Raw genomic sequence first — 26038 nt, forward strand, 5'->3', positions numbered from 1 at the left:
GGAGCATAAGTGCACTAGATAGGAAATTTGATCCAGCTGGCTTTTTTGCTCAATCTTGCCAAATTCTCCTCCCTAGTACAGACTGGATCCTGCATGTTTTACACACATGCAGGTCCAATAGTTCTCCAGCCCAACTTCATTATGGATAAAGGCCAGATCCAGGTTCAGAAACTCCTGGAGTCTTGGGGATGGAGGACAGGGAGCTCAGTGGGGTTCAGTGCCACAGAGTCCCCCTTCTCAGGTATCCATTTTTCTCCAGGGGAAATTCTCTGTTTAGTCTGGAGATGAATGTAATTCTGGAGTAATTCCTATTAATTTTACAAGTTAAAATGCCCTATAATGTCTGAATATGCTCTCTATAGACATGCATGTCTTTTATGTACAAGAATAATTCATTGGCACCATAAAGAATGTTTGAATGAAAATCTTATATTGTTCTTTGCCTTAGCAAGGAAATTAAATTTCACAGAGACTGGAACTAACATGATTAATTATGATACCTGTCAGTGGTTCTTCCTAGTCACCAATATATAATAGATGAATTAAAACATAAAACTTTTATTTCTAACCATGGAAGGCTGTGAGATCTAAGAGCTGGTTTAGAAAAGAATTTCTAAAACTGCAATTTTCAGTGACATTCTAATGTACTCTGTTTGAAATGCTTGAAGCATTATTCTCCGTAATTGTGTGGAGTTTGTGCCAGATTAGTGACCTGTTCATCTATTAGTGGTGCAAAGTGAGTGTATACTTTCATGCTCCTCTTATGCAGTGTCCCTGGACTACATCCAAATATCCATGCGGGGGCATAACATTCAAAGTGGGTCCCAGAAGTATACAAATCATACTGTTTATTTTCCCCAGTTCAAATCCAGGAACTGACCATATAGTTGTGGACATGTGTAAAATGTCAAGCCCACACAAAGATGACTTGGAACGTGGCAGGTGCATCTTTTCTTTTCACAGGACGGGCAGCATACAGGGCATTCTAGTCAACAGGAGGATTTGTCCTGTATGCATCCAAGGGACCAATTAAGCTAAGTTTGTTTGTTTCTTTTCATGGATACTGCTTGTTTCCAGTGCTCCAGCTGTATGAAATCATAATGTACCCGCTAGAAAAAGTTTTTCTTTGTAGACTTCAATATTAAACAGATAATTTATGCATTATGGACATTTTCTCTCACGGTCACTGACACTTACATCTACTGGCTTGCCATCTAAAGAACGAGTTGCAATAAGAAGCCTTCCTTGAAAGTCAGGGCTGGTGGTTGCATCTGTTTTCCTTTGCTCAATTAAGCTACAGTCCACATACAAAGAAATGATCCGCGGTTGTACACTGACGCCAAGCTTGTGCCATTGCCGGTCAAAGACAGGAAGGATCTCACGGCTTTTGAAAGTGTAGCGCAGCGAATTCCCCTGCGGAGACCGTGCAACATACTCCACCACTTTTTTAGAACCATCAATGGCAATGTGAACCTGGGGAGGGGGGGGGGAACCACATTTGTAGAAAAAAAAAAGTTTCAAAGCAAGTACGGTAGTTACGAACCAACCAAAACAGACACATCCCTCAATCAAAAATGGGTTGCGTTGCTACAGCCAGGAGTGGTTTAATGATTTGGGAGGCCTGTAGCACCAAAGCCAGTTTAAGAATGTGCAGGGCCCTAACAGAGCATAACTGCACCAGGAGCAGCTAGAATGGGGGTGGAGAGACCCCTCTACAATGGAAAGGGGTGTCACTCTGAGTGTCCTTTAAGGAAGGAAAATTGGGAAGGAGGGAGGCTATGACCCTGATCCATGGGGAGGAAGGTACCACATGGAGCCCTTGGAAGTGCCCATAAAAGTACCACATGGAGCCCCTGCAATATATGAGAGTACTTGGTAAAAACAGCCACCCCCTCTGCTAGCAAAAGTGCCTTCAGCTGGGCACAAAATATCCACTGGAGTGGAGACACCCTTTCAAATATTCTCCCATGCAACATGATCACTGCACATCATTTGAGAACCCCTTATGGTTTAATTTGTGTTTCATTTCTTATATATCTGTTTCCTACTGCTCAGATTTAGCCTCACAGCCATCCTGGGAAATAGCCCACACCAGGAATCCTTAACCAGAGCTCCCCAGTTCCCGTAAGTTTGGCCGCTGACATCACTAGAAATTACTGGAGCCCAGTTCCCTTGTTGTTCTCCAGGCGTAGTCTCTTTCTTCACAATGGAAGTGGTAAATGTTCCATTGATGGATTGACTGCCCCCCCCCCCGCATCTTACTTCTGTGCTCACTTCTCTGAAGGGGCATGCCACCACTTCTAGGGTTCTTCAAAGCCTGAACAATATTTCAGGGGTTCCTCCACAGTTAAAAAGTTGAAAAAGGCTGGCTCACACACTAACCATTGCAGTGCTATCTTACAGAAATGCCACTGTGTTTATATATAGCTCTGAGTTATGTAATCACCACCAAATTGTTCTAAAGGATCCAAGCCATCTTGAATCCAGAGGGAAAAGATATTCCCTCCTGCAAAGCTGTGTCTACCACTCTGGCAGGAAGGGGGGAAAGCAAAAACAAATTAAATGGAAAAAAAGCAATCTGTGCAAACCTGTGGCATGTTATGCTGATCTAAAATTTGCAACAAATACCACCGTTCTTTCTTGCTGTTTCGTCTGACACGGAATGTGGCTGTTAAAGAATATTCCACTGGAAGCCCATTTGGAAACACTTGTCTGAAGGATGGGGGAAAGATTGTTCTCATTAGTTTGACAGCATTAATTGATGTAAAATATGAAAACAAACATATGTAAAAACACAGGACCCAGTTCTGGCCTTCCTCATATTCTTGGAATTGTACAGTTTTTGAGACACAGTTCCTTTTGTTGAAGCCCCCATAAAATATTCTGTTGTTGCACAAAGTAAGGTCCATTTGTGAGCATAATGTAGATCCCTGTACATTAGTTTCATTTAGATATGTTCTTGTGTAGGGCAAGAAACTTTCTCTTAAATGAAAACTTCATTTTCTGGACTGCTAACATTTCACACAGCCAAAAATTTACAAACTGACCTCAATGGAATCTTAGTCCAAGAAAATCCAAATTCTGCTAATTTTCTTATTAAGATTACTATTTATGCTAATATTTAATTTATGCTAAAATTATTTGTGCTAATAAGTCATACTGCACTATGAACTTCATTATCCATGTATGTGCATTCTCTTATCAGTTCCAAGGTAGGCTAATAAAGGTTTTAAATAAATAAACTCATTGGTTGTACATGAACATACCAAGTGGGCTGATTGGGATCATGAATACCAGCTTCTCTGTCAATGAGTTCAAGGGTCATGCTTGTGACCACCGCCGCTATATGTTATATGTAACTTTTAATTGGGGTTTTTATGGGGATTTTATTGTGTTTTAACTATTTATGTTGTAAACCGCCCTGAGACCTATTGGGAGAAGGGCGGTCTAAAAATTAAACAACAACAACAACAACAACAACAACAACAACAACGCTACATATGCGCTCCAGGGTTGGGAAATTCCTAGGGAATTTGAGGGTAGAACTTGTCAAAAGAGGAGTGTCAGTCTACAGGTGGGACCTGGGGATCCTCTGGTTTTACAGCTCATCTCCAGGCAACAGAGATCAGTGCCCTTGGAGAAAATGGCTGCTTGGAGAGTGGACTCCATAGTATTAGTTTCCATTCCACCTCAAATCCCATCACTCCCAACTCCACCCTGAAAATCTCCAGGTATTTTCCAACCCAGAGCTGGCAACCCTATGTGGAGGGCAGAGCTTGGGAAGGAGAGGGATCTTGTTAGGGGTGTGATGGCATAGAGATCATCCTTCAAAGTTGCCATTTCCTTTAAAGCATTGATCTCTGTAGTGTGGAGATCAGTTTTCATTCTGGGATAAATCCAGGCCTCACCTGGAGGTTGGTTTCAGGACACTCTGAAATGTGCATAGGTTCCTGTATGTGTGCTCCTGGAAAACAGAGAACTTTGCATTCTGCATACTGGAGCCTCTGTGTCTTTGGAGCCACAGACATAGGCTCCATGCAGATATGACTCTTGAACACAAGGCAGTGAAAGGCGGGACCACCTGTCACGTTCCCAGTTAGCCCTCTCCAGACATTCCTTTATATTCAAATGAACCCCTGAGCAGAACTAAGCAAAGTCCCATATCTAATTATCTGCACATTTGGTATGTGCCCCAATCTATTTTCATAACGGAGAGGGCGATTCCAGAAGTGCCAAAATGATGTATGAAACGACTTCTTCGATCTTTCACTTGAGACCAAGGCTTGTCAAATGTTCGCTGAAGGCCACAAGCAGGAAACACATATTCTCAGTCGTGTCTGCTGGCAGCAGTTCCCGTCTGTTGGTTCTCCACCCCACCCTACAGAGAAGGGCTCTGATCTTTCACTGGGCAAATATTTGGGCAAGGTGCCTATAAGCACTGTGCATTTGTGATAGACTTTAATTTTCAGCCCAGAGCAGTCATAAGAGCAACAAACACACGGCTTAAGCGCTATTTGATACATAAGACTTGAGTTGGCCTCCTGCCCGAGTGATGAATTTCACCCCAAATGATCTTTGATTACAATATGAAAAGAAATGCAGCTTTTAATTCATAACAAGCATGTTATCTAACGTCATTTCTAAAACAAGCCAACAACCAACACCCCCAAAAGGTTACCACGACCACTCTTTTCACATTTCTTGGCAATGGCCCATCTACAGCACCATCAAGAGGGAAATTCACATGAGCAAAAGGTGAACAAGCTCAGATGCTTCTTTAGAGCAATTTAGCAGAAAACATCTTGCTTGCTCACTGCTCAAATGCACACCAGCGCTCATAGACAAGGGAAGAAAATTCCCAGCTGCAATTGACCACCTGAACTCCCCAGTCTCAAAAAGACTACCTTCACCATAACAACATCAAAACACAGGTCTTAATTAGTGGATTTGTTCCAAAAGGGCCTTTTATGCACGGCAGCAGCTACTGTGCACTGCCGCCATGGGATTGCAGTGGGGCAGGATGCCCCGCCATTCCCCGTGTATGCACAGGGGCGGGCCATGCTGGGCTGCCCTGGTGTAGTGCATGTGGACGCGCTGAAAGCCAGGGCTAGAAGGTAAGCCAGAGTGGCGGGGGGAGGGACGTTTAGATGGCCTGGGGGGGAGGGCAGCCAGGCTCCCTCCACATGGCCAGGTGGGGGCAGGGGGTCACCCCTGCCAGCTCCTGGGCTTCACGGAGCCCACAGGGGCATGCGATGTTCCTACAGGGACACCGTAGGGTCAGGGCTGGGTGGGCCGACGGGCCTGGCGCTGACGATTATGCACATTGCCGGCCCGCCGCAGCCCCAGCTTACCCAGGAAGCTACAGAAGATCCCGCATTTGCTTAAGGCGGGCCTTCAGTTGCCCTGGGCTGGGAGGTGCCCGTGCTGGCAGCGGCAGCAAGTGTTATCGGTGATTTTCCCCGAAGCACTGCTGCTGCCAACACGGGCATTATGGCCTGTGCATAATGGGCCAAGGAACCACATTTTTATGAATTATTGATGAATCAGACTGCATCATTTCTGTGTATAATTTGCCATTATTATTTAGGGTTGCCAACCTACTGGCTATGGTGGACAGTTTGCCACTGAGGCCCAACAAGGTTGCTGCTAAAATGGGTGGTGGTAGGGAAATGGGAGGGGGGGAGGGGAGATGTCAGTTTTAGAAGAAAAAGAAGAGCTGGTTTTTTGGATGCTGCCTTTTATTACCCGAGGTAGTAAATCAGCTATACTTCTTTTCCCCGCAACAGGCACCCTGTGAGTTGGTGGGGCCGAAAGGGCTCTGAGAGAACTGTGACTAGCCCAAGGTCAGTCAGCAGGCTGCATGTGGAAGAGTGGCAAATCAAACCTGGTTCTCCAAATCAGAGGCTGCTGTGCTTAACCACTACATCAAACTGACTCTCTTAGCCAGAAGCGACATCCTCACAATGACATTTTCCCCATCCCGCCCCCCCCCCCCCCCCGGCTCCCTGAGAATTCAAGGCATCAGCATAGAGATCTCCTGCAATTACAATTGACTTTTAGGCAACAGATATCAGACTCTCTGGGGGGGAAATGGCTGTTTTGTGAGGTAGTCTTTATGGCATTGTAACCCATTGAAGTCTCTGCCTTCCCAAACCCTGCTCTCCTTAGGCTGCACCCCCAAAATGTCCAGGTATTTCCCAAAGCCAAGGTGCCTATGAGGGCAGCCAGCGACCTATACAAAAGGTGCAGGATAAAGTGGTTGCTTGTGTTCCTTTTGCTTCTCTCTCAGCAGCCTCCTGTCTATGGTAGCTGGCTGCTGGGTGCCACAATCACCACCGCCATTCTGCTTCAAGCAAAGAATCATGTAGCTTAAGCAGAGTAGCTGTTCTGTGTCTTCCCAGCTTTGATTTCAGGGAGAGCTGTCCCAGCAGCTGTTAATGTTCAGATTGGGAAGCATTAGGCTCAAGGAAGAGCCTCTTGTGGCGCAGAGTGGTAAGGCAGCGATATGCTGTCTGAATCTGTCTGCCCATGAGGTTGGGAGTTCAATCCCAGCAGCCGGCTCAAGGTTGACTCAGCCTTCCATCCTTCCGAGGTCGGTAAAATGAGTACCCAGCTTGCTGCTGGGGGGTAAACGGTGATGACTGGGGAAGGCACTGGCAAACCACCCCGTATTGAGTCTGCCAAGAAAACGCTAGAGGGCGTCACCCCAAGGGTCAGACATGACTCGGTGCTTGCACAGGGGATACCTTTACCTTTACCTTTAGGCTCAAGGAAGGGAGATATGATGGGACTGAGGGTGAGCTTATTTCCCACCACCATCAGACATAAAAACATGGTGGATTGCGTTTCAAGGAAGGTATGCAAAATGTGCCTAAATTGGGAACAAAAGGAATGCTCCAACTTCTATACTTTCCATATCTCCTACTCTAACTCCCGTTTTCCATATCAGCGAAGGTGGAGGAAAGAGTATTGATATACACTGCCAATATTTTATTGACATGCATTGGTCTGCAATCTATGGGACACACTCCAAGCGGCTCAATACAGAATCAACTATGGCTGTCTCATTTCAGCGATGCAAACAGGTTTTCTTACATGGACTCTGTTGATCACTTGATCTGAATTTTAACTAGTTGGACTCTTTAACTGTAGAAGTTTGCAGACCCCTGATCTAGCCATATGACAAATTATGCAGTGCTGGCAGTAACCCTGAGGCAAAGCAAAATGTCAAGGTCTCAAGCTGTGCTCAGAATGCCATACATAGTAAGAGTTGTGCACATCAGAGAGAGTATATCAAGTGGTGCCCAATGTGAATCTAATAAGAAAGACTTCCCATAAACAAGTAGCACGACTGGCCCTTATCAGAGGCCTGTGATTGGTCCTTTTGTTCACTAATTGAACTGGGAACTACTGAATCCTTAACAAGGGTTTGGGGTCAGTCTCTGCTTCTGAGCTCCCGGTCTCTAAATGTCCACAGACATAACAAAAAGTCTTCCTTCAAATTATTAAAAGTCTCATAGACAAAACTCAAAATTTGTGTATAGAGAGCTAAGATGGTACGGCAAAATCTGGCTTCTTGTTTAGCCTTTTTACAGGAATGTTAGCACCAATAGGTCCACATAACATTTTAAAAAGTTAATAAAACATTTCCAAAAAGCAAACATGGTTGCCCAATTCTGTACTGGACAGGGCTCCTATGTCCAAAACCCACACTAGATTAGAAACTTTTCACTAGCACTCTCCGCAATGTTTCTATTTGTAAATAAAACAGACACTAGGAAAATCAGTCTAATTAATCATGGAGATGCAATTCTGACTAGGGACACATGGGAAGGGAAATAGAGATTTAACCCATCAGGTCTCAGATTTCACTTATCAAAAGTAAGATCTCCATGCTTTTAAAGGGGGGAAACACATCAAAGGCTGTCTTTTTCCCATTTAAATGTTAAAAGCACAGGAAAACTAGGGTTTGATGAGCACACACAGGTGGGACCTCATGAGTTAATCTTAATTTTCCTTCCATGCATTCCCAATCTGAATGCCTAAAATTGTGCATGTGCTATTTAACATTTATAGATGGGTGATTGGGATCTCTATTTTGTACTTTACACTTTTCATATGTATTCACATTGCCACGCTACAGTCAAGTTCAACCCTCTCTATGCGTTTAAGATTTTATACTATAAAAGAGAGCTACTAATTTTCCAGGCATGCCAACTTTCCGATTATCCAAGTCTCAATGAGTTGCAGTAGCCTTTGCCATTTGGCTTGGAGGGTGGAATACAAAGCATATCCTTTGAGACAATCTTAAATGACTTATGCTTAACTGGATACCAATTAATTGGCTAAAAATTTATTCTTGCTTTGGCATACTGTCCCTCTATAGAGACCAAACAGATCACCTGTGCTGATTGGGTCTTTGGCTCACAATATATTTGCCACATGTTAGTATAAACTGCCTACAATATGAACAGAATTTGACACTGGCATGCCCTTCAGTTAACTAATTAGCAGCAAATAGAAATATATGGTTGTTGTCAGTCCTTGATAATAGCTTTTTAATGTGATAAATCAACAAAACAATTAATGTCTTCAGCTCTGTTGGCCTTGTGGATCTGGTCATACGTGTGGGTGGGAGAAGCAGAGTATATTTTAGAGCAGGGGTAGTCAAACTGTGGCCCTCCAGATGTCCATGGACTACAATTCCCAGAAGCCCCTGCCAGCAAATGTTGGCAGGGGCTTCTGGGAATTGTAGTCCATGGACATCTGGAGGGTCGCAGTTTGACTACCCCTGTTTAGAGAGAGAAAGGTCCTTTTCAATGCCAGCTGCCAAAACAAATTATAACCTCAGCTTGGTTTAATGTGCTCATGATGGGCAGTGAGACCTAGAACAGCATTATCTCTGTATCTTTTTGTCCAAATCTACTGGTGATGTGGTAGAGGTCCCAAATTGTTGCTTGTCCACTGTAGTTCAATGTCTAAGAATGAAAAATAATTGAAAGTAAATCTGGATGAGACAGTGGTAATGCAGGCTGGGAAGGCAGAGATCTTGAAGGACACTGTTCTTCCCATCTTTGATTGAATTCAGTTGACACTTGCTGTCTCCATTCAGGGATTACACTGGATCCAACATTATTGCCGCAGAAGCAAATTAGTGCGGCTGCAAAACAAAAACAACTCCCAGCTTAGTTTATCCCAGAAAAGGGTCCTGTAATTTGATACAGCCAATGTGGCCACTTGGATCCATGCCACAGTAATGCAGAGAATAGATTGCTGTAATGCACCTAAGTCTCCCCTCAAAGTCAACATGCTGAACCCCATCAGGCCACTGCCAGCAAACTCTCTGTGTTGGCAAAGGAAGAGGCAGGGTCAGGGGTATGGCAAGAATTAGTTGGCTCTCTAAGCCAGCCCAGCCTAGGAATGCCCCACGCAGAACTGACATAAAGTTATGCCATCAAGAACTGCATCACAGCCCACAGGTTCCTTTGCTCCAGAAGAGACACCCGCCCCCCACATGCCCTTACATAGCACAGGATACAAATTATATCCACAGCCTAACATATGCCTGACCAGTGCTCACCAAACACCTTCCCCCAAGCCCAACTCAGCTTCCCTGAAGTCACCCAGCAAATGTAGAGAATAGCTATTAAAAATAAAGCAGAGCCTGTTCAAACTTCAAACTTGGAACACCACCACAAGAAACATAGAAATACAGAGATGGAAATGATCTTAAGAGTCATCTAGTCCAACCCTGTATACAATGCAAGAAATTCACAATTCGCCCCCATTCGGCCAGTGACTTCTATGCTGAGGGGAAAGCAAAAACCTCCAGAATCTTAATCAACCTGTCTTGGAGGAAACTTCCTTCCAGGCTTCAAAGTGGCATCCGCATTACCAGCATTATCAGCTGGGCAAGTAAGGAAGGGCCAAGAGAGTCAAGCACTGGGTCATCTCTTCCTGCTCTACCTCTCATGATTTCCTAAATTCAGAGAAAAAACATTGTTGTCAGATGGCCATCTAGCCTGTGCTTCAAAACCTCAGCAGAAAGCAGGCTCATCATCACCAGAGGAAGCATATTCTACAGAGGAATTGCTCTGTCAGGAAGCTCTTCATAATTAGGAGTGCACACAAACCAAACCATGAAGCGAAATTTGTGCCCTGTTCATGGTTTGGGAACTGAAGTTCATGATGGGTGAGAGTCTCTTTAAACCCCTGCTTTCAGCTCCATCAGAAAGCCACAGAAGTGCTGAATGGCTGGGAATGATCCCTGCAGTTCGGCTATTTCAGGCTTTTTTGTGCAGTCCCTTTAAAGTTTAAAGGGATTGCACTAGGTGCACTCTTTCCCCTCAGCTGTTTTTGCTGCTTTCTGAAAACCTTGTTTAAAGTGACCGCACTCTCTTTAAACAGTCCCTTTAACCCTAAAGTTCAGTCCCTTTAACCCCAAACAAGTTTTGTTGGGTCCACAAACCAAATAGTTTGTCGAAGAGCGACCCAGTTTATTTTGTGGTTTGGTTCATGGTTTGGTCACAAATCATGGACTGAACCACATTTTTGCGGTTTGTGCCCATCCCTATTCCTAATGTTCAGATAAAAATTCATTTGATTTAATTTCAGTTCATTAATTCTGGCCCAAGTTTCTGGGACAGCAGAAAACAAGGAGAGGAAGAGCTTCTGCCTCTCCCACCAAGCTATTTTCTGACATGAAATTGCTCTGTGTGTGTGTGGGGGGGGGGGGGGGGTTACTTTCATCTCTTTGCTGTTCCATGTTCACAGAATACTCCAGATGAAGATAGGTCGGATGTAGACTGTCTTATCATAGTAAGATTTTATTCTATCATGCTTCTTTCAAAGTTCTTAGCATGTCTGCTAACACTGTCTTTTCACTGCATCTACATTCCACTGGGCAAATATGGATATAGATTCCTTCCACTGTTTGTAAAAATGGATTGGGCTTTCTTTAAGATAGCTTCAGTGCTCTATAGAATCATATAATTAGTATTGCACAGATTGTATCCAAAGGCTTGACAGATCATACCCAAAGAGTTCTTGTTAATGGTTCAGCATCCTCTTGGAGAAGAGTCACAAGTGGAGTTCCCCAGGGATCTGTCCTGGGTCCTGTGTTGTTCAACATATTAATAAATGATTTGGATGAGGGATTAGAGGGGGTGCTTATTAAATTTGCAGACAATACTAAATTGGAAGGGTAGCAAACACAACAGAAGACAGAATCAGAATATAGAATGATCTTGATAGTTCAAGAAGTAAGCTAAACTGAATAAAATGAAATTCAATAGGGAGAAATGTAAAGTTCTGCATTTAGGTAGGAGAAACCTTAAACACCAGTATAGGATGGGGGAGACTTGTCTTGGCAGTAGTATGTGTGAAAAGGATCTAGGAGTATTAGTAGACCATACATTGAACATGAGTCAGCAATTTGATTTGGTGGCTAAAAAGACGAATGGGATTTTGGGCTGTATCAAATGGAGTATCGTGATGGTACCACTTTGTTCTGGTTTGGCCTCACTTAAAGTACTGTGTTCAGTTTTGAGCATCACAGTTGAAGAGGGATGCAGACAAACTGGAGAGTGATGGTGAAGGGTTTGGAGACCAAGACGTATGAGGAAAGGTTGGGGAATCTTGGTCTTTTTAGCCTGGAGAGGAGACAACTGAGAAGGGATCTGATAACCATCTTCAAGTATTTAAAAGGCTGCCATATAGAGGATGGAGCAGAGTTGTTCTCTCTTGCCCTGGAGGGACGGACTAGAACCAGTGGGATGAAATTAATGCAAAAGAAATTCCGTCTAAACATCCGGAAGAAGTTCCTGACAGTTAGAGTGGTTTCTCAGTGGAACAGACTTCCTTGGGAGGTGGTAAGTTCTCCATCTTTGGAAATTTTTAAACAGAGGCTGGATAGCTGATTCTGTAAAGGTTCAAGGGGGTGGCAGGTTACAGTGGATGAGTGATAGTGTTGTGAGTGACCTGCACTGTTCAGGGGGTTGGACTAGATGACCCAGGAGATCCCTTCCAATTCCATTATTCTATAATTCTATCATTCTACACTTAAGCATGGTTTTTGGATTTCCATTAATTTCAAGTAAGTGTACCAATGGACAGACCTTCAGTTCTGTAAAGCATTTTTAAACACTGATAAAGATTATTTGGTATAAAACAGGCAAATGTATGAAATATGTAAATTGTTATTAAAACATTTAAAAAATAAAACCCATTCTTGGTCTTCTGTTAGACAATGAACAAGTGTTAGGCTATGGATTTTTAGAACAAAGTTCTATCACCAAGTAAAAGTTATGAATATTTTTTCCTGAGTTCTAAATTCATGACTATTATATTACAATATATATATTATAATACCTTTGAAGACAGTTTGGAAGCTGTAGATGATTCAGAATTTAGCCACACACTTCTGAGGAGGTTTATAGGGAGTATATGACATTGGTGCTCTTGGTCCTATATTAGCTGACAGGAAGTTTCACACTAATTTCCAGATGCTGTTGATGCATAGAGCCAATAAATAGCTTGTGTGCTGTGTGCCTTGCTCCCTTCGCTAGTTGATTGTAGGAAATAGTAAAGCCCTAGTTGACTCATCAGGGTTTTAGTGGCATCTAAGTGGAGAGTTAGTACTATGACTGTTTTTAATGAGCTATACCTTTATTCATGTATTGAGTATTTTATTTTAAGATTTTGTTACAATGCATTTTTATGTTATAATGCATTTTATTATGGTGCATTTTTACACACATATACTCTTGGCAGAGTTTAAATAGGCAAAGAGGGGTCAAGCACCAGGCTGCTTATAAGAATAAAATACTTTTAATTCGAAGAGAAACAACTTTGTAAGAAAGAGGAGAGAGAGAATTAGTTCTAACTATTCTGTTCATTCAATCTGTTCTGCAGGTAAGCAGAGTGGAAGTATACTCATAGGAGCTGGATTTCTGCAACTGAGCCAATCAGGACACAGAAGTGATTATTTGAGAAATATCAGGAAGTTCCTGACTTAAACATGCTAACTACACATCTCTGATGCCCCCTGCAGGACATTCCCTGTATTCTGTTAAATCATGCACAATACTGATCTTGGATATTTCACATATACTACTATGAGAACTTCATCGCTTAGTTGCAATTAATGTTAAGTAAATAATAAATATACCATAAAATGTGAATGTGAACAAAAAAGTTCTGATAAGGCATGTCTACTAGAAATGTTGGGTGGCAGACAGTGGCTCTTTTCTTATATAAAGATGCATTCCAATGTAATGCATTGATATGGACTTGCAGCTGGTTCTTGTAAGTTGCTCCCTGCTGTTGTGTTGTTACTTTTCGGAACACTCCTTTGTTGTCTGAATTTTTTTCCACGTTTGCTGCTGACAGTGACTACAAGAAAGATTGTTCTCAAGACGTTGCTTTTCCACAAACAACCTGCCTCAGTTTGAATCCTCTCTGCAAACACAAAAGGCTAAGATTTCAGAGTCTTGATCTAAGGTGGCTTTAAATACATCATCACCCGCCATGGGACAGAGGTTGCTCACGCCAACCTCACGACCACTGACCATCAAATTATTTGTAATGTGACAGGTGATGGTAGGTGTCAGCTGGAAGAAGCAATGTCTTCCCATAAATGCCAAACATCTCTCACTTCACTCTCAGGAAATGTAACTTGGATCATCTTTCTCTTCCTGGAAGACATTCAGCAAGCTAGAGGCCTCATTGATACTTGTAAATACGGAAGTTAATCATAAACTCTAATTTGGGCTCTTTCAGTGTGGAAGAATTGGTGTTCATAAGATTTATAAATAGCATCTTTTTTCCATCCGTGCTTTTAAAAGTAAAATCTAAAAGGTAAATAAAGATTGGCTTACTAAATTTGATACGGGGACCTCTTACTACTGCTTCACAAAAATAGCACTGCATCTCCCTATAGCTGAATGATTACTATGTTAAATGTTTATTGATAGCTAGGTATGAATGCGCAGAACATTTAGAAAATCTGGAAGAGTCATGGGACTGGAAAAGGGAGCAGAGAAAGGATAGTCCAATACATCGTCTCTAGGACCCACTCTCCATACTTCAGTTTTCCACTGATTAACCCACACAATTGAGGCCGTAGGATGTGATGCATCATTCTGACCGACAGGAAAAATCCTTTACCTCCAAATATGTCAACCAGTTGTACCCATCCATCGGTTGCTGACTACGTCACTGAGCTATAGATGACACTACCCCTACTAACCTTCTTGTCCTTAGTTCTGCTGAGGCTCTCATTTACATAGTTGTTGGACACAACTGAGATTTCCGTTGTATGACTAAAATTATTTTTAAGGAATGCAATTTCTACTTGTTTCTTCAAAATATTCTTATTAATTACTAATATTAGTTAGTTAAAATATTTACATCCTGTCTTACCCCTGAAAGGCCCAATGCAGCTCGCATAAAAAATGCTATTGCGTCCTACTATTATATTAAAAACTTGCCCACCATTAATACTATAACACCTTCATTATGATACAAAAGGCCCGCTAAAAACAATAACATGCTATCTGAATAATGCTATTTTATAGGTCCTTCTAAACTAAGGTGACCAGATTTTAACATTGGTAAAGCGGGACACCATTGACCGGGGGGAGGGGTTCTTGATTAAAAATTTGGTCTATATGGAGCAACAAAAATTTTCATAGAACGCATAGAACGCAAAAATAGTATTGTAATATATGTTTTTAAATTTCAGCATAAGTACTATTTGCCAGGTGCTCCCAGATGTCCCTCCAAAAGCGGGACCATCTGGTCATCTTATTCTAAACACTAGTCAAGGTGGCACCCACCCTGAACAGGCCTTTTCAAAATGTCAGAGCTGCAAACAAAATGCATGGAGCTGAGCTGGTACAAATACTTCTAAAGGAACAGCTCAGTACATGGTATGTGCTGATAAGAATGTAGCCAGCACACAGCTTCATATGCATGAAAATGTTCCCTCAATTATGTCAGTCCAACATTTAGCTTTAAGCTTCTTAGAACACCTTAAAATTGAGCCCAGAAACAAATAGGCAATTAATGGAGTTTTTGGAAACATACTGAATAAAACCACATGTCCATCAAAGTCAGTACTGTCTGCTAAGACTGGCAGTGGCTTTTCAGAGTCTCAAGATCTTTCACATCACCTACTTCATGGTCGTTGGGAGATACCAGGGAATGAACCGGGGACCTTCTATATGCCAAGTAGATACTCTCTACCACTGAGCCACAGCCCCTCCTGTCTCATTTAACAAACAGGAAGTCACACTAATGGAAATTTCCAGATTGGCTTTAAAAGCAGCCTTGTGTAGAGCATATTACAATAGGCCAAATCTGAGGTTACAGTATCCTGGATCAGTGAGGCTGGACCATCTGAATTTATAGGTGAAATGACTGGCAAACAAGATACACTTGGAAAAGGTAGTTACAAGATCAACGTATTTCTTCTACAACAAATTTGGGTATTAAAGTACTTCTAAACTTTATACATTATTTAAAAAAAAACAATTTCCCCTTATCCAGATTAAGCAGATAACTCCCATCTAGGAAAACAGTCTCTCTCCTGACAGGATTAAGGCCCAAACTAGACATACAATACTTAAAAAGCTGTTGCATCTGGGTTTCTGCTGCTTCATCTGGACAGGAAGAGATAGGTCCCACCCAGGGAAAGGGTGGAGGGCCGGAACAGGACCCACAGGCTTGGCATCTGTCGGGCAGGTGGCCGATTCCGCCACAAGCTCTATCAGTTTCGCCTTCAGGATCAGGAGCCAAGTTGAGCTTTAGATTTTAAACCTCACTAACTGATCAGCTTCAGCTCAGCAGCCTTTAGTCCTTGGAGAGGTTACAAACCAAGATTTACTTTTGACTTGCAGGCGGGTCTGATGTTAGAAGGAAGATGCATAAAGCTGGATGGCTTAAACATGGACACAGCTTTTAGTTAACACAGAATGGTTGGCAACAAAACAGGCACAATTATTTGGAGAGAGCCTAACCCACACATTTTTGGCTTAGTGCACTAAGGTGCCACCTGTCTCCTTCCTGGAAGACAGGTCACCCAAAAGGCACTGAGCCTCCCTAAGGGAAGTGTTCCAACCTGATGTGCCAGAGAGAGGCACAGACCTCCTCTGACACATAGGCCACCTGGCTCAGCGAGCGTCCAGCCTTCCCATTCGGGTTGACCTAGCTCGCTCCAAGCTGCCTCCCAATTAAGGCCCCAAGATACAAAGTTTGATGCCCTCATCGAACTACCAATTAGACTTTCTCCCCATGCCATTTTCCCCACAAATGTTGTGACAAAAGTGAACAACTTGATAACAACAAACAGCAATCCACTACTCGCAGAGCAGGGAGGGTGGGTGGGTTCCGTCTGCTCTCTGGCTTGCTTCCGGGGGAAAGAGGGTGAACCCACGCTTGCCATGCCTTAAATAGGCACAACGAGCATGCGAACACTGCCCACACTCTCGTGCCTCTCCCTCTTCCCCCCGCCCACCCGGAGCATCAAGGACACAAGGTGTCCCCTTCCTCCTGCCCCGCCAGCTCGGCAACAGAGGCTTTGGGGCTTAGGTAAGTTTCCCAACCTCATTTACAGACACAATTTCAGATTTAAAAGACCAAAAGCTGGGCTCCCTCCTACCCTCCATCCCAAAGAAATAAATTTAGAGAAATCAAATATCATGCATGCCACGATATTTCAGAGAATGATTGGAGTGGATTACATCTTTCCTCTGCGATCCTGTAAAACTGCATTTTTAATAAATTTTAAAGTTTAAGATTTATATATTTTAAATGCTGTAAATTTGTAAAATATGTGCTTTTATAACTTTTTAATGGGTTTCGGGGGAGGACAGGCTAGAAATACAATAATTAAGTAAATAAATAACAAGTACAAAATTAACTACTTGTCATCCAGGTCTAATCTTGGACGAAGTATAAAACAGCAGAAAAACACACACAGCAAAAAAAGTGGATGACAAAGAACAGTGTCTAATTTGTATGGGACTATTGCAGAGTGCACAGAGCAAAATGCAGGATGGTTGCGTACAACAGGAACTAGAGCTAATCCCCTCCCCCACTCCAGTGTAATTATGAACTGTACTGGAGGTGTTTGCTCATCTCCAACAGGTGCACATCAAGGGAAGGAGTAGAGGGTGTGGTTGGATTTTTAGTGGGCAAATAATGTAATATCTCCATTTTTATCTGTTTAGGAAAGGATTACAGATCTGAGTGGGAAGAGGGTTACAATTGTACTTGTAATCAAGACAAGACATGTAACATGGCAGTAATAATCATGGTCATTTAAGCAAGAGGTCATAGGATGAAAGCAACTGCACCTGCATCCAGAGACAATGATTCATAGCGTTTTATAGATGGTTTGGAATAATATTCACCAATATCTTGAAGACTGGAATAACAATGGCTGTTAGGTAAAATGTTCAGATGCTAAGATTTGAATATTGTAAACTAGTGGAGCGTGTTAGAAAAAGTGTACTAATGTAGCATGATGAACCCATTTGGTTTGAGCCACTATAGCAGCCCATGTGATTGTGAAGCACCAAACAGAAAAATTTGGTTATAAATCTGACCTAAATGTTAGGCCCATTTATTGATCATTAACTAATCAGCACTTTTAATTTTACTTTAACATTAACAAGCACAATGGCAGTGATTAATAACTTTCCTGTATTGAAATCAGTGGGTTGGACTCTGCAGAGTTTCCACAAGCCCAAGGACTTCCTTTCATGGAGCACCACAGCAATGTTTAAACTACTGATCTGATTCCACAAAACCAGTTAAGATAATAGCGATACCATTTCAGGATAATGTAGAAATCAATATATTCGTCTGTCTGTCTCTGTCTCGCTTGCTTGCACTCTGTGCCCCAGCTTGTTAGGGAAAAATCTGAGATGAAACTAATATGTAGTAAATTTTAAACAATAATAATAATTAATAATTAATAATTAATAATTAATAATTAATAATTAATAATTAATAATTAATAATTAATAATTAATAATTAATAATTAATAATTAATAATTAATAATTAATAATTAATAATTAATAATTAATAATAATAATAATAATAATAATAATATTTTTAGGCTGCCTTTCTCTAAGGACTCAAGGAGGTTCACATAAAACAATCTCCATGAAGATCCCCTTTAAAAAGTCTATCTCCAACATTTAGATTTTATATGTACTTGTATTTTGGATGTTATTTTACAAAACAGTTTTAAGCCACCCCAAGACCTTCTCAGAGAGAGGCAAGCCTATTAGCCATGATGACTAAAGAGAATCAGATAACTAAAGGGAACCTTTAGTTCAGAGGCAGTCCTGCACCTCTGAATACCAATGGCAGGGGGCAACACAGGGGGAAAGCCTTGACTTCTGGTCTCAGTTGTTGGCCCTCCCTCCCTCGTTAGTATAGGAGTTTTAGGGGCTCTTTTTTGTTGGTTATGTAATGGAATCTGTTTTTTGGTTTGTCACAGCTGATGGGTTTAAGCATAGGGAACTTTGTTTGGGGGGATGGCCAAGCTTGCACACTGGCCCCCCAAAGGTGTGGGAGCTCCCATAAGGGGTTGTGTGGATGTGGGTCAGGTACTCCATCAAGGGGTGAGAGGGCTGTGATAGGGCTGTGAGGTGGCCGGGAACCAGCCAGAGGCTGACGTCCACCAGGTTCCTCCAGTAGTCACCTCTCATTGTACAGTAGGGTGTTTTGGGGGCCTGTATGCCTGATGGGCTCACCAGGGGAACCGTGGCAGGTGCCTGCTATCAGGTACTGCCTTTGTGGTCAGCTGGCCACAAGAGGGGAGATCTCCCCATGCTGTGCCTACGCTCATTATAAAGCTGTGGCCAAGGTTCTGCCAAATATGAGGTGTCAAAGTCCTTCTTATGATGCGAACAATATCCCCCTGCACAAGCAATTATAATTTCCAATCATTCCTAATAATGGGGATGGAGTGAACACATGTGCAGCTTATATGCGTGCAGGTGCTATGTGCATGTTCAAGTGTAGGAGAGGGCAGGGCCAAAAGACTCACTCCCTTGTGTTGGCCCTGTATATGGTATATATAGTGCTAAAGAGTCATACTTGGAAAGAAGTCTTTCTTCTCTATCCTATTGTCTAGATAAATTTTATGTTCCTGAAGAAGGAAAGTTAAAGGATTTGGGGGTTGCTTGTTTGTTTTTTGCTAAATAGCAGAGAAGGGATAACCATGAACTGGTTTCAGCTTGGCTAGATGACCGGCAGGAGATATGCCTTTGATCACTGCTGCCTAAGGTGAGAAGTAAAACCTCTTTGTAAGGACAAACTACAGCAAGCTACCTATATTTTGAGACATATGCTGTTTTAAAAGCTTGTGTTTACTGTTGAACTTGTACTTCTGTTTATTTATACCTAGAGTGACATGTCCTCTTTCAGCCCAGTGTCTGTCATGTGACTGCTTATCTTCTGCAGCAGAAGTCCTCGTGCCTTCAGCCACACACAAATATACTGCTTCCCCCTCTCTCAGCTGGTTAGCAGTTAGCTCCCTTGGTTGCCTAGGTTACCATTGTCATACCTGCTGTCCCCTTCTCTACATTCCACATTAGTTCCCATTTTAAGCTGATGTAAAAGTCAGAGGGGGGTCATAATATGAGCCTCACTCGCCAATCTAGAATATGCCCAACAAAGCGTCTGTCCCAGAGAACCTTTACGATCTGACCATTAAAGTAGAATATACAGAGGGGAAAGAAGCAAGTTTTATTGAAGCAGAGTTGAAAAACTGCAGGGGGGGGGAGAGCCAGGTAAAGAATATACACAGGTTCATCAAATGCAAATGCATTTGGACAAATAAGAGAATTCTGAGTTTACTGAAAGAGTATCTAGTCTGTTGTCAGTTAACCCCCAATTGCAATAGCATTTTGTTACTTCACGGAGAACTCCAACAATGGTCTTCAAGCTGAAATCAAATATGATACAAAGAGAGAGAGACAGAGATTCCTGTGCTAATTGGTCTATTGTCAGATGGAGATCTGCTACTGCTACACTGGGGGTCTAAACTTGCTGCTTCTTCATCTGTCCTTTTGCTTCCTCTCCTCTTCATCCTACCAGTTGGGAAAAAAGCATGCCACAGCAGCCAGAGATGGGAGAAAGATGCACTGTTTCCATTTTACATTTAAAAGAAAAAGGACTTGGTAATGAGAGCTTGTTTCCCATAAGAAGTTTGCTGTGGAATAGTCGTGACTGGGCAGGTGAATGAATGAATGAATGAATGAATGAATGAATGAATGAATGAATGAATGAATGAATGAATGAATGAATGGGGACAAGACAAGCATATGATCATTCTGTCCACTGGCATATGAGGAAAAGATGCTACTATCAATTCAGAATCATAGAATCATAGAGTTGGAAGGGATCTCCAGGGTAATCTAGTCCAACCCCCTGCAGAATGCAGGAATCACAGAATCATAGAGTTTTAAAGGGCCATACAGGCCATCTAGTCCAACCCCCTGCTCAATGCTGGATCAGCCCAAAGGAACTCACAACCACCAGCCCAGCCATGGTGACCCCAATTTCTTAACCAAATGATCCCTCCACCAAAAATCTCCACCAAATCTCCAGAGTCCAGCCTGGCCTGGAGGAAATTCACCTATCCATCCATCCTTGAGGGCTTGTTGGGGGGTCTATTGAGGTTTTTACTGATTTATGTTTTTATTATTTTAAGCCGCCAGGAGTGTCTGGAACGTAGCGGGATATAAATCCAAAAGTAGATAGATAGATAGATAGATAGATAGATAGATAGATAGATAGATAGATAGATAGATAGAGAGAGAGAGAGAGAGAGAGAGAGAGAGAGAGAGAGAGACAGAGACAGAGAGAGAGAGAGAGAGAGACAGAGACAGAGAGAGAGAGAGACAGAGACAGAGAGACAGAGAGACAGAGAGACAGAGAGAGACAGAGAGAGAGAATAAACTGACCCTTATAAATATGGAACATGTGTTCTTTTCATTTGCGAAATAAACCAAACTCCATAGCTTTGACACTGAATGATATCTAGGCTCTAGACCTCCCCGAACTTGGGAGCCAAAGGCCACATATATATAATTTAAATTCTGAGAGGAAAACTTGAAAAACAACCACTGAGGAAAACCCAATTGAAAACGGTTCAATCTAGAGGCCGTTCTGGTTGTTCTCATATACATATATATATAAAAGAAGAGATAAGAAACATTTATTTGTATTTATTGTGAAATTGTTTAGTATAGCCCGGGATAGGTTCTGTTTTCTGTTACAATAATTTTGAACCGTCCCTTTTTTTTCGTGGTGTACTCTTAATCTAGTAAGAGTCCAGCAGTTCAGGTGCGAAGTGTCAGGCCATGTGGCTGAGTGCTCTAAATTCTTAATGGAAGCGGTGACACTTCAGCCTGCTGAACCTATGAAAGATTCAGGTGCCTGGAGAGAGCAGCAGTCGTGGTCCTGTATTTGCAGACAGCAAGGCAGAAATCTCTTGCCCAGTTAATTGTGCCTTCTAGATGTCTCACTTGGGAATACTTTATTCATTCCAGTTATTTACTATATATGTGAAGAAAAGGGGGGAAATCCATTCACCTTTTTAAAAAGCTGAGTCGGTTAACAGTGATTAAAATTCGATTTGGATGTATTTTGAAACAAGGATGCCTGCCCACATTCTACCAACACACTAGACCAGGGGTAGTCAAACTGCGGTCCTCCAGATGTCCATGGACTACAATTCCCGTGAGGGCTCATGGGAATTATAGTCCACGGACATCTGGAGGCCTGCAGTTTGACTACCCCTGCTCTAGACTCTGCAGGAAACAGACTTCCATTCATGCTGAACTCTGTTAATTCTCTCCACGATTGTGTGATATGACCTTTGCCAAATGAAAGTGATCTGAAAGTGTCTAATTTACTTAATGCTTACACTCTGATCCATTTGGGAACCTTTGCAAAAAGTAGAGCATGATCCATTTTTGTTTATGCAAAATTAAATAAACTTATTCCTAAAAAATGTACTCATATCTTTATCTTCCTCAGCTAGGAAATCTGCTTTGTGGCAGAATGATAAGATTGGCAAAGAGCTAACCGGAGTGAAGTATCAGGACTTCAAGAGTTTTCATAATTGACCAAGCCTTAAGGAACATCAGGATGTTTAGAATATGCTAAGCAATTGAAAGGCTGTGCTGTAAAAAGTCCTGACTCTCACATTCCCATAAAAGACCAAACCACACAAGAAGCTGGAGATTTTTGATTATATACCTAGAAGTAAATTTCGCTGCAAAAAGCAGACATGGAAAGAGATGCTGTTGGAACTGTGTTGGTCTGAAGCAGCAGAACAAATTTAGAGTCCAGTGGCACCTTTAAGACCAACAAAGTTGTATTTGAGGTATGAACTTTGGTGGGCACGCACACTTCCTCAGATACATATGCTCACAAAACCTCATACCTCAAATATAACTTTGTTGGTTTTAAGGGTGCCACTGAACTCTAAATTTGCCTTGAACCTAAAAGAGTGCATTGATAGGGGGCAAACCAAAAGTGAGGAAGAGGCTCATCATATCCCTAGAAGCAGTGTGGGGGCAGCCTGGATTGTGTGACAATATGAGATAGGGTAGCAGAGCATATAATGAAGGGTAATGAAGCTGAATGGTAAGGCAGAGAGACTTTGGAAAGGAGAAGGGGGAAATAATTCTAATATATTTAAATTGCTTTGAACTCTGGAAGGAATTGGGGGGCTACTTGAAAAAAAGGAAGACGTTCTCTAGCATTCACTGCCCAACTGTCTCCCTCTTTTTGGGTGTCTCTGGGCTCAGGAGTAGCAGAAGAAAATGGGTGTAGTTCTATGGATGGTGGGCAGCAAACACTGAAAGAAGCTGCCAGGTATTCAGATGCTGCATCAACAGTGCCAGGGGCAACCTCATTCACCAATGAGCTCAGTTTCTTCCTACATAATCCTATACATGCAGATCTGTGCCCAGAAACTGTCACATTGAATAGCTGCACTAAAAGTACACTTCCATATACCATTAGGTGGGTACCACATGGTGTCCAAGTGTGGTCACAATGATGTGGCTATGTACCAGGTTTAAAAAAAAACCACGAAAATTAATTAGGTGCTAAGTATAAATATCAGCACTGGTTATTGCCACACATTTCCAATTTACATGCACAGTAGTTATCACAAGCAGGGATGCATAGAAGCAGCCACCACATCTGTGGAATATGGGAGGCACCATCAGTTACCCAGGGAAGAGTCACTTACTTATGATCATACTATCAGTTCCGATCAGTATATCTAGTCTCAGTGGTGTTTGGCTGCTAAGTAAGATTCAAAATGAACTCGGAGAGCTATAATGGTGGGCAAGGAAAACAGCAATAAATGCCTTATAGTGCCATCCTTGTTGGAATATGCAAGATCCACAGTGTGCATGATTTAAAAGCATATCAAGCATATCTAGCAGGGATCATCAGAGGAGATGGGTTTTTAGCATAGTTAGAAAAGGAACTTCTTGATTTTTTTTTCAAATATTCTCCTCCAGTGTCCTCATTGGCTTAATAGGAGACTTCCTGCTCATTGGAGCATACTTCCTCCCTGCTTGCCTTCAGCACAGACAGAATGAATTTTTAAAAAAAGTTAGACAATTAGTTACTTCTCTCTTTCTCCCCTCTTTCTAAACAAAGTTGTTTTACTTCACAATAAAACTATTTCATTCTTTTAAGCAGTGGTCCCCAACCTTTTTTCACCGGGGACCGGTCAACGCTTGACAGTTTTACTGAAGCCGGGGGGGGGTAGTATTTTGCCGAGGGACATCACTGCCGCCTGAGCCCCTGCTCCACTTGCTTTCCCGCTGGTGCCTCTGACTTCCCACCGCCCACTGGGGGGCACTGCCAGCAGCAGCTGCACAGTGCCATGCCAAGGGGGAGCCCCAGCCATGGCGGCCGCTGGAGAGCACCAAAGGTGAGCCGGCGGGAGAGTGGCAGGGCAGCCATCGAGGCAGCAGCCGGAGACGAGGACGAGGAGGAGCCTGGTACCAACTGATCCATGGACCGGTCTGGGGGTTGGGGACCACTGCTTTTAAGCACCTTGGTGCTTTGCTCTCTTCATATATTTTAACTCTGTCAACAATCCTAAGAACACTTTCCTGGTATTAAGACTGATTGAACAGACCTGAACAGATTCTGATTACATCTGCTTAGGATAGAATAATTACAGGACCATTCTAAACTGAGCTACCCTCTTCTAAGTTTATTGAAGGTTTAAAATGCTTCAGCACTGCTTAGGATTGCAATATTAGTTACTAATCACCTTTTTCAAAGCTACAAATTGTCCCCTAATACCAAGTAAATAGTATTTTACAGTGCTAGGTATTGTGTTTTAACTGTCTATTTTATCTTATTTTAACGTGCTATATACCATCCCAAGATGACTCGAACAAGAAGGGTGGTTCTACAAGTCCAATTATAGATAAAAATAGTTGTGTATGGTTACCGTGTAGCGAGGAGAAAGCACCCTACATATTCCCAGACTGTTCACATTCTTGGCAGTCACAGAATTCATTCTTCTTAGATCCTCTTTTAGATGTTATTTTTCTGTGGTAGGCATGGATATTTTGTCACCTCTGCTTCTTTAAGCCTCTGAAGGGAAATGGTGGGTACCTATACCGTGTCTCTCCTTGTGGCATATAAAGCTGCTGGAGGCTATTTCCAATGGAAGAAATCACATGCATGGGAATGAGACCCAGCCTATGATTGTAAGTAAATTTTTCGAAACTCAAATACACATCTGGGGCTAACGCTGTGTTATACACAGTTTGGCAATTCAGCTTCTTATGCATTCACTATCTGCTTTTAAAGAACAAACCCCTCAGAATTTCATATATATCTCACAGAACCTTCATAAAAACTATAAAACCACCTATTTCTAAACTCACACAGTCTACTATCAATCCAAATCACAGGAGGGTAATAAATATAGCCCAGCATCCAATTCAAAATAGATCAACTGGAAGGCATCTACAATTTGTCTCATTTTACCTATGCTGAAGAGACTCTCAAGAGCTCAGAATGATCATGATCAGGAAGAGCCCTATAGCTTGCACCCTGCCTTCACTTATGCCACGGTACCAAATGGCAAAGACAGCTCATAGAAAATACCAAAGTAGGACCTGAATACTGCTGCCCATGCTCCAAGAAACCTCAAGAACCTAAGGTTCTACTACCATCAATTTTTAGGTGTTCCCTTTGTCACCTTATATGTCAGAAAACAGGGCAACAGTAAAGATTCCCAGCAACCTCAGGGCCTGAACACTGCCTATTCTGCAAGCGAAACTCCAATGACAAAAGAAGCAAGGGCAATATAATTCCCTTTCGCTTCCTCACTGCAGCCCACCAATCTGTGTATCTTACCCCCCCCCCCCAGGTCACCTGGCTTAACTTTTTTCAGGGGATATAAAGTGACTCTTCTCTCAGCAGAAATTTTGGCAGATTGCAACTGCATTGATTCATTGCAACGGAGAGACCAATCTAGCTAGCAGGTGGTGTTTGAGCTGCCGTTTCATCGTTGCCACGCTCCCCCCGAGTGAAAAAAAAATACCCCCCCCCCGCACGGGCTCGATTTTCAGCCGAAAATAAAGGGAAAAATAAAGGGAAAATAAACCGGCAAATGGGGCTGTGTGTTGCTTCGTGCTTGGTGACTTAAAAGAGCTCTGGGGAGGGACTGCAGCCGGGGAAGCCTCGCTGGGTAAATGAAGGGTTGCCGGTGCGTTGATCTCTGCTCACTCCGAGAAAAAAAAATGGCGATCGCTTTGCCGGAAGATCAGAGGAGAGAGCCAGGGGGAGGAACTTTGCAGAAACTGCAACAATGGTAACGCACAGAACTTTCCCGCTAGTGTTGCAGATTGGTTGCAAGAGTGTAGCGCTTTCCGGAGGTTGAATCCACTTTTGGGGATTTCCCTGAAAGCGCTCCAACGGAGCGCTTTTTGCGGATCGGTTTCAGGAGTGTGGCAGATTGT

The 26038-nt window shown here is 42.5% G+C and overlaps 1 protein-coding gene across 3 annotated transcripts in view; it reads right to left on the reverse strand.

The window, feature by feature from the left end:
- Positions 1 to 26038, reverse strand: part of COL19A1 (collagen type XIX alpha 1 chain) — a 255136-nt gene that overhangs the window by 189672 nt on the left and 39426 nt on the right. For all 3 annotated transcript variants that reach the window (XM_077307567.1, XM_077307559.1, XM_077307577.1), the window contains exons 5-6: positions 2589 to 2712; positions 1198 to 1473 (exon numbers count right to left, since the gene is read on the reverse strand). In XM_077307567.1, coding sequence (XP_077163682.1) covers positions 1198 to 1473; positions 2589 to 2712 — 400 coding nt within the window. The remainder of the gene's footprint in view (positions 1 to 1197; positions 1474 to 2588; positions 2713 to 26038) is intronic.

This window comes from Paroedura picta, chromosome 1 (genome assembly GCF_049243985.1).
Source record: "Paroedura picta isolate Pp20150507F chromosome 1, Ppicta_v3.0, whole genome shotgun sequence".
Classification (NCBI taxonomy): Eukaryota; Metazoa; Chordata; class Lepidosauria; order Squamata; family Gekkonidae; genus Paroedura; species Paroedura picta.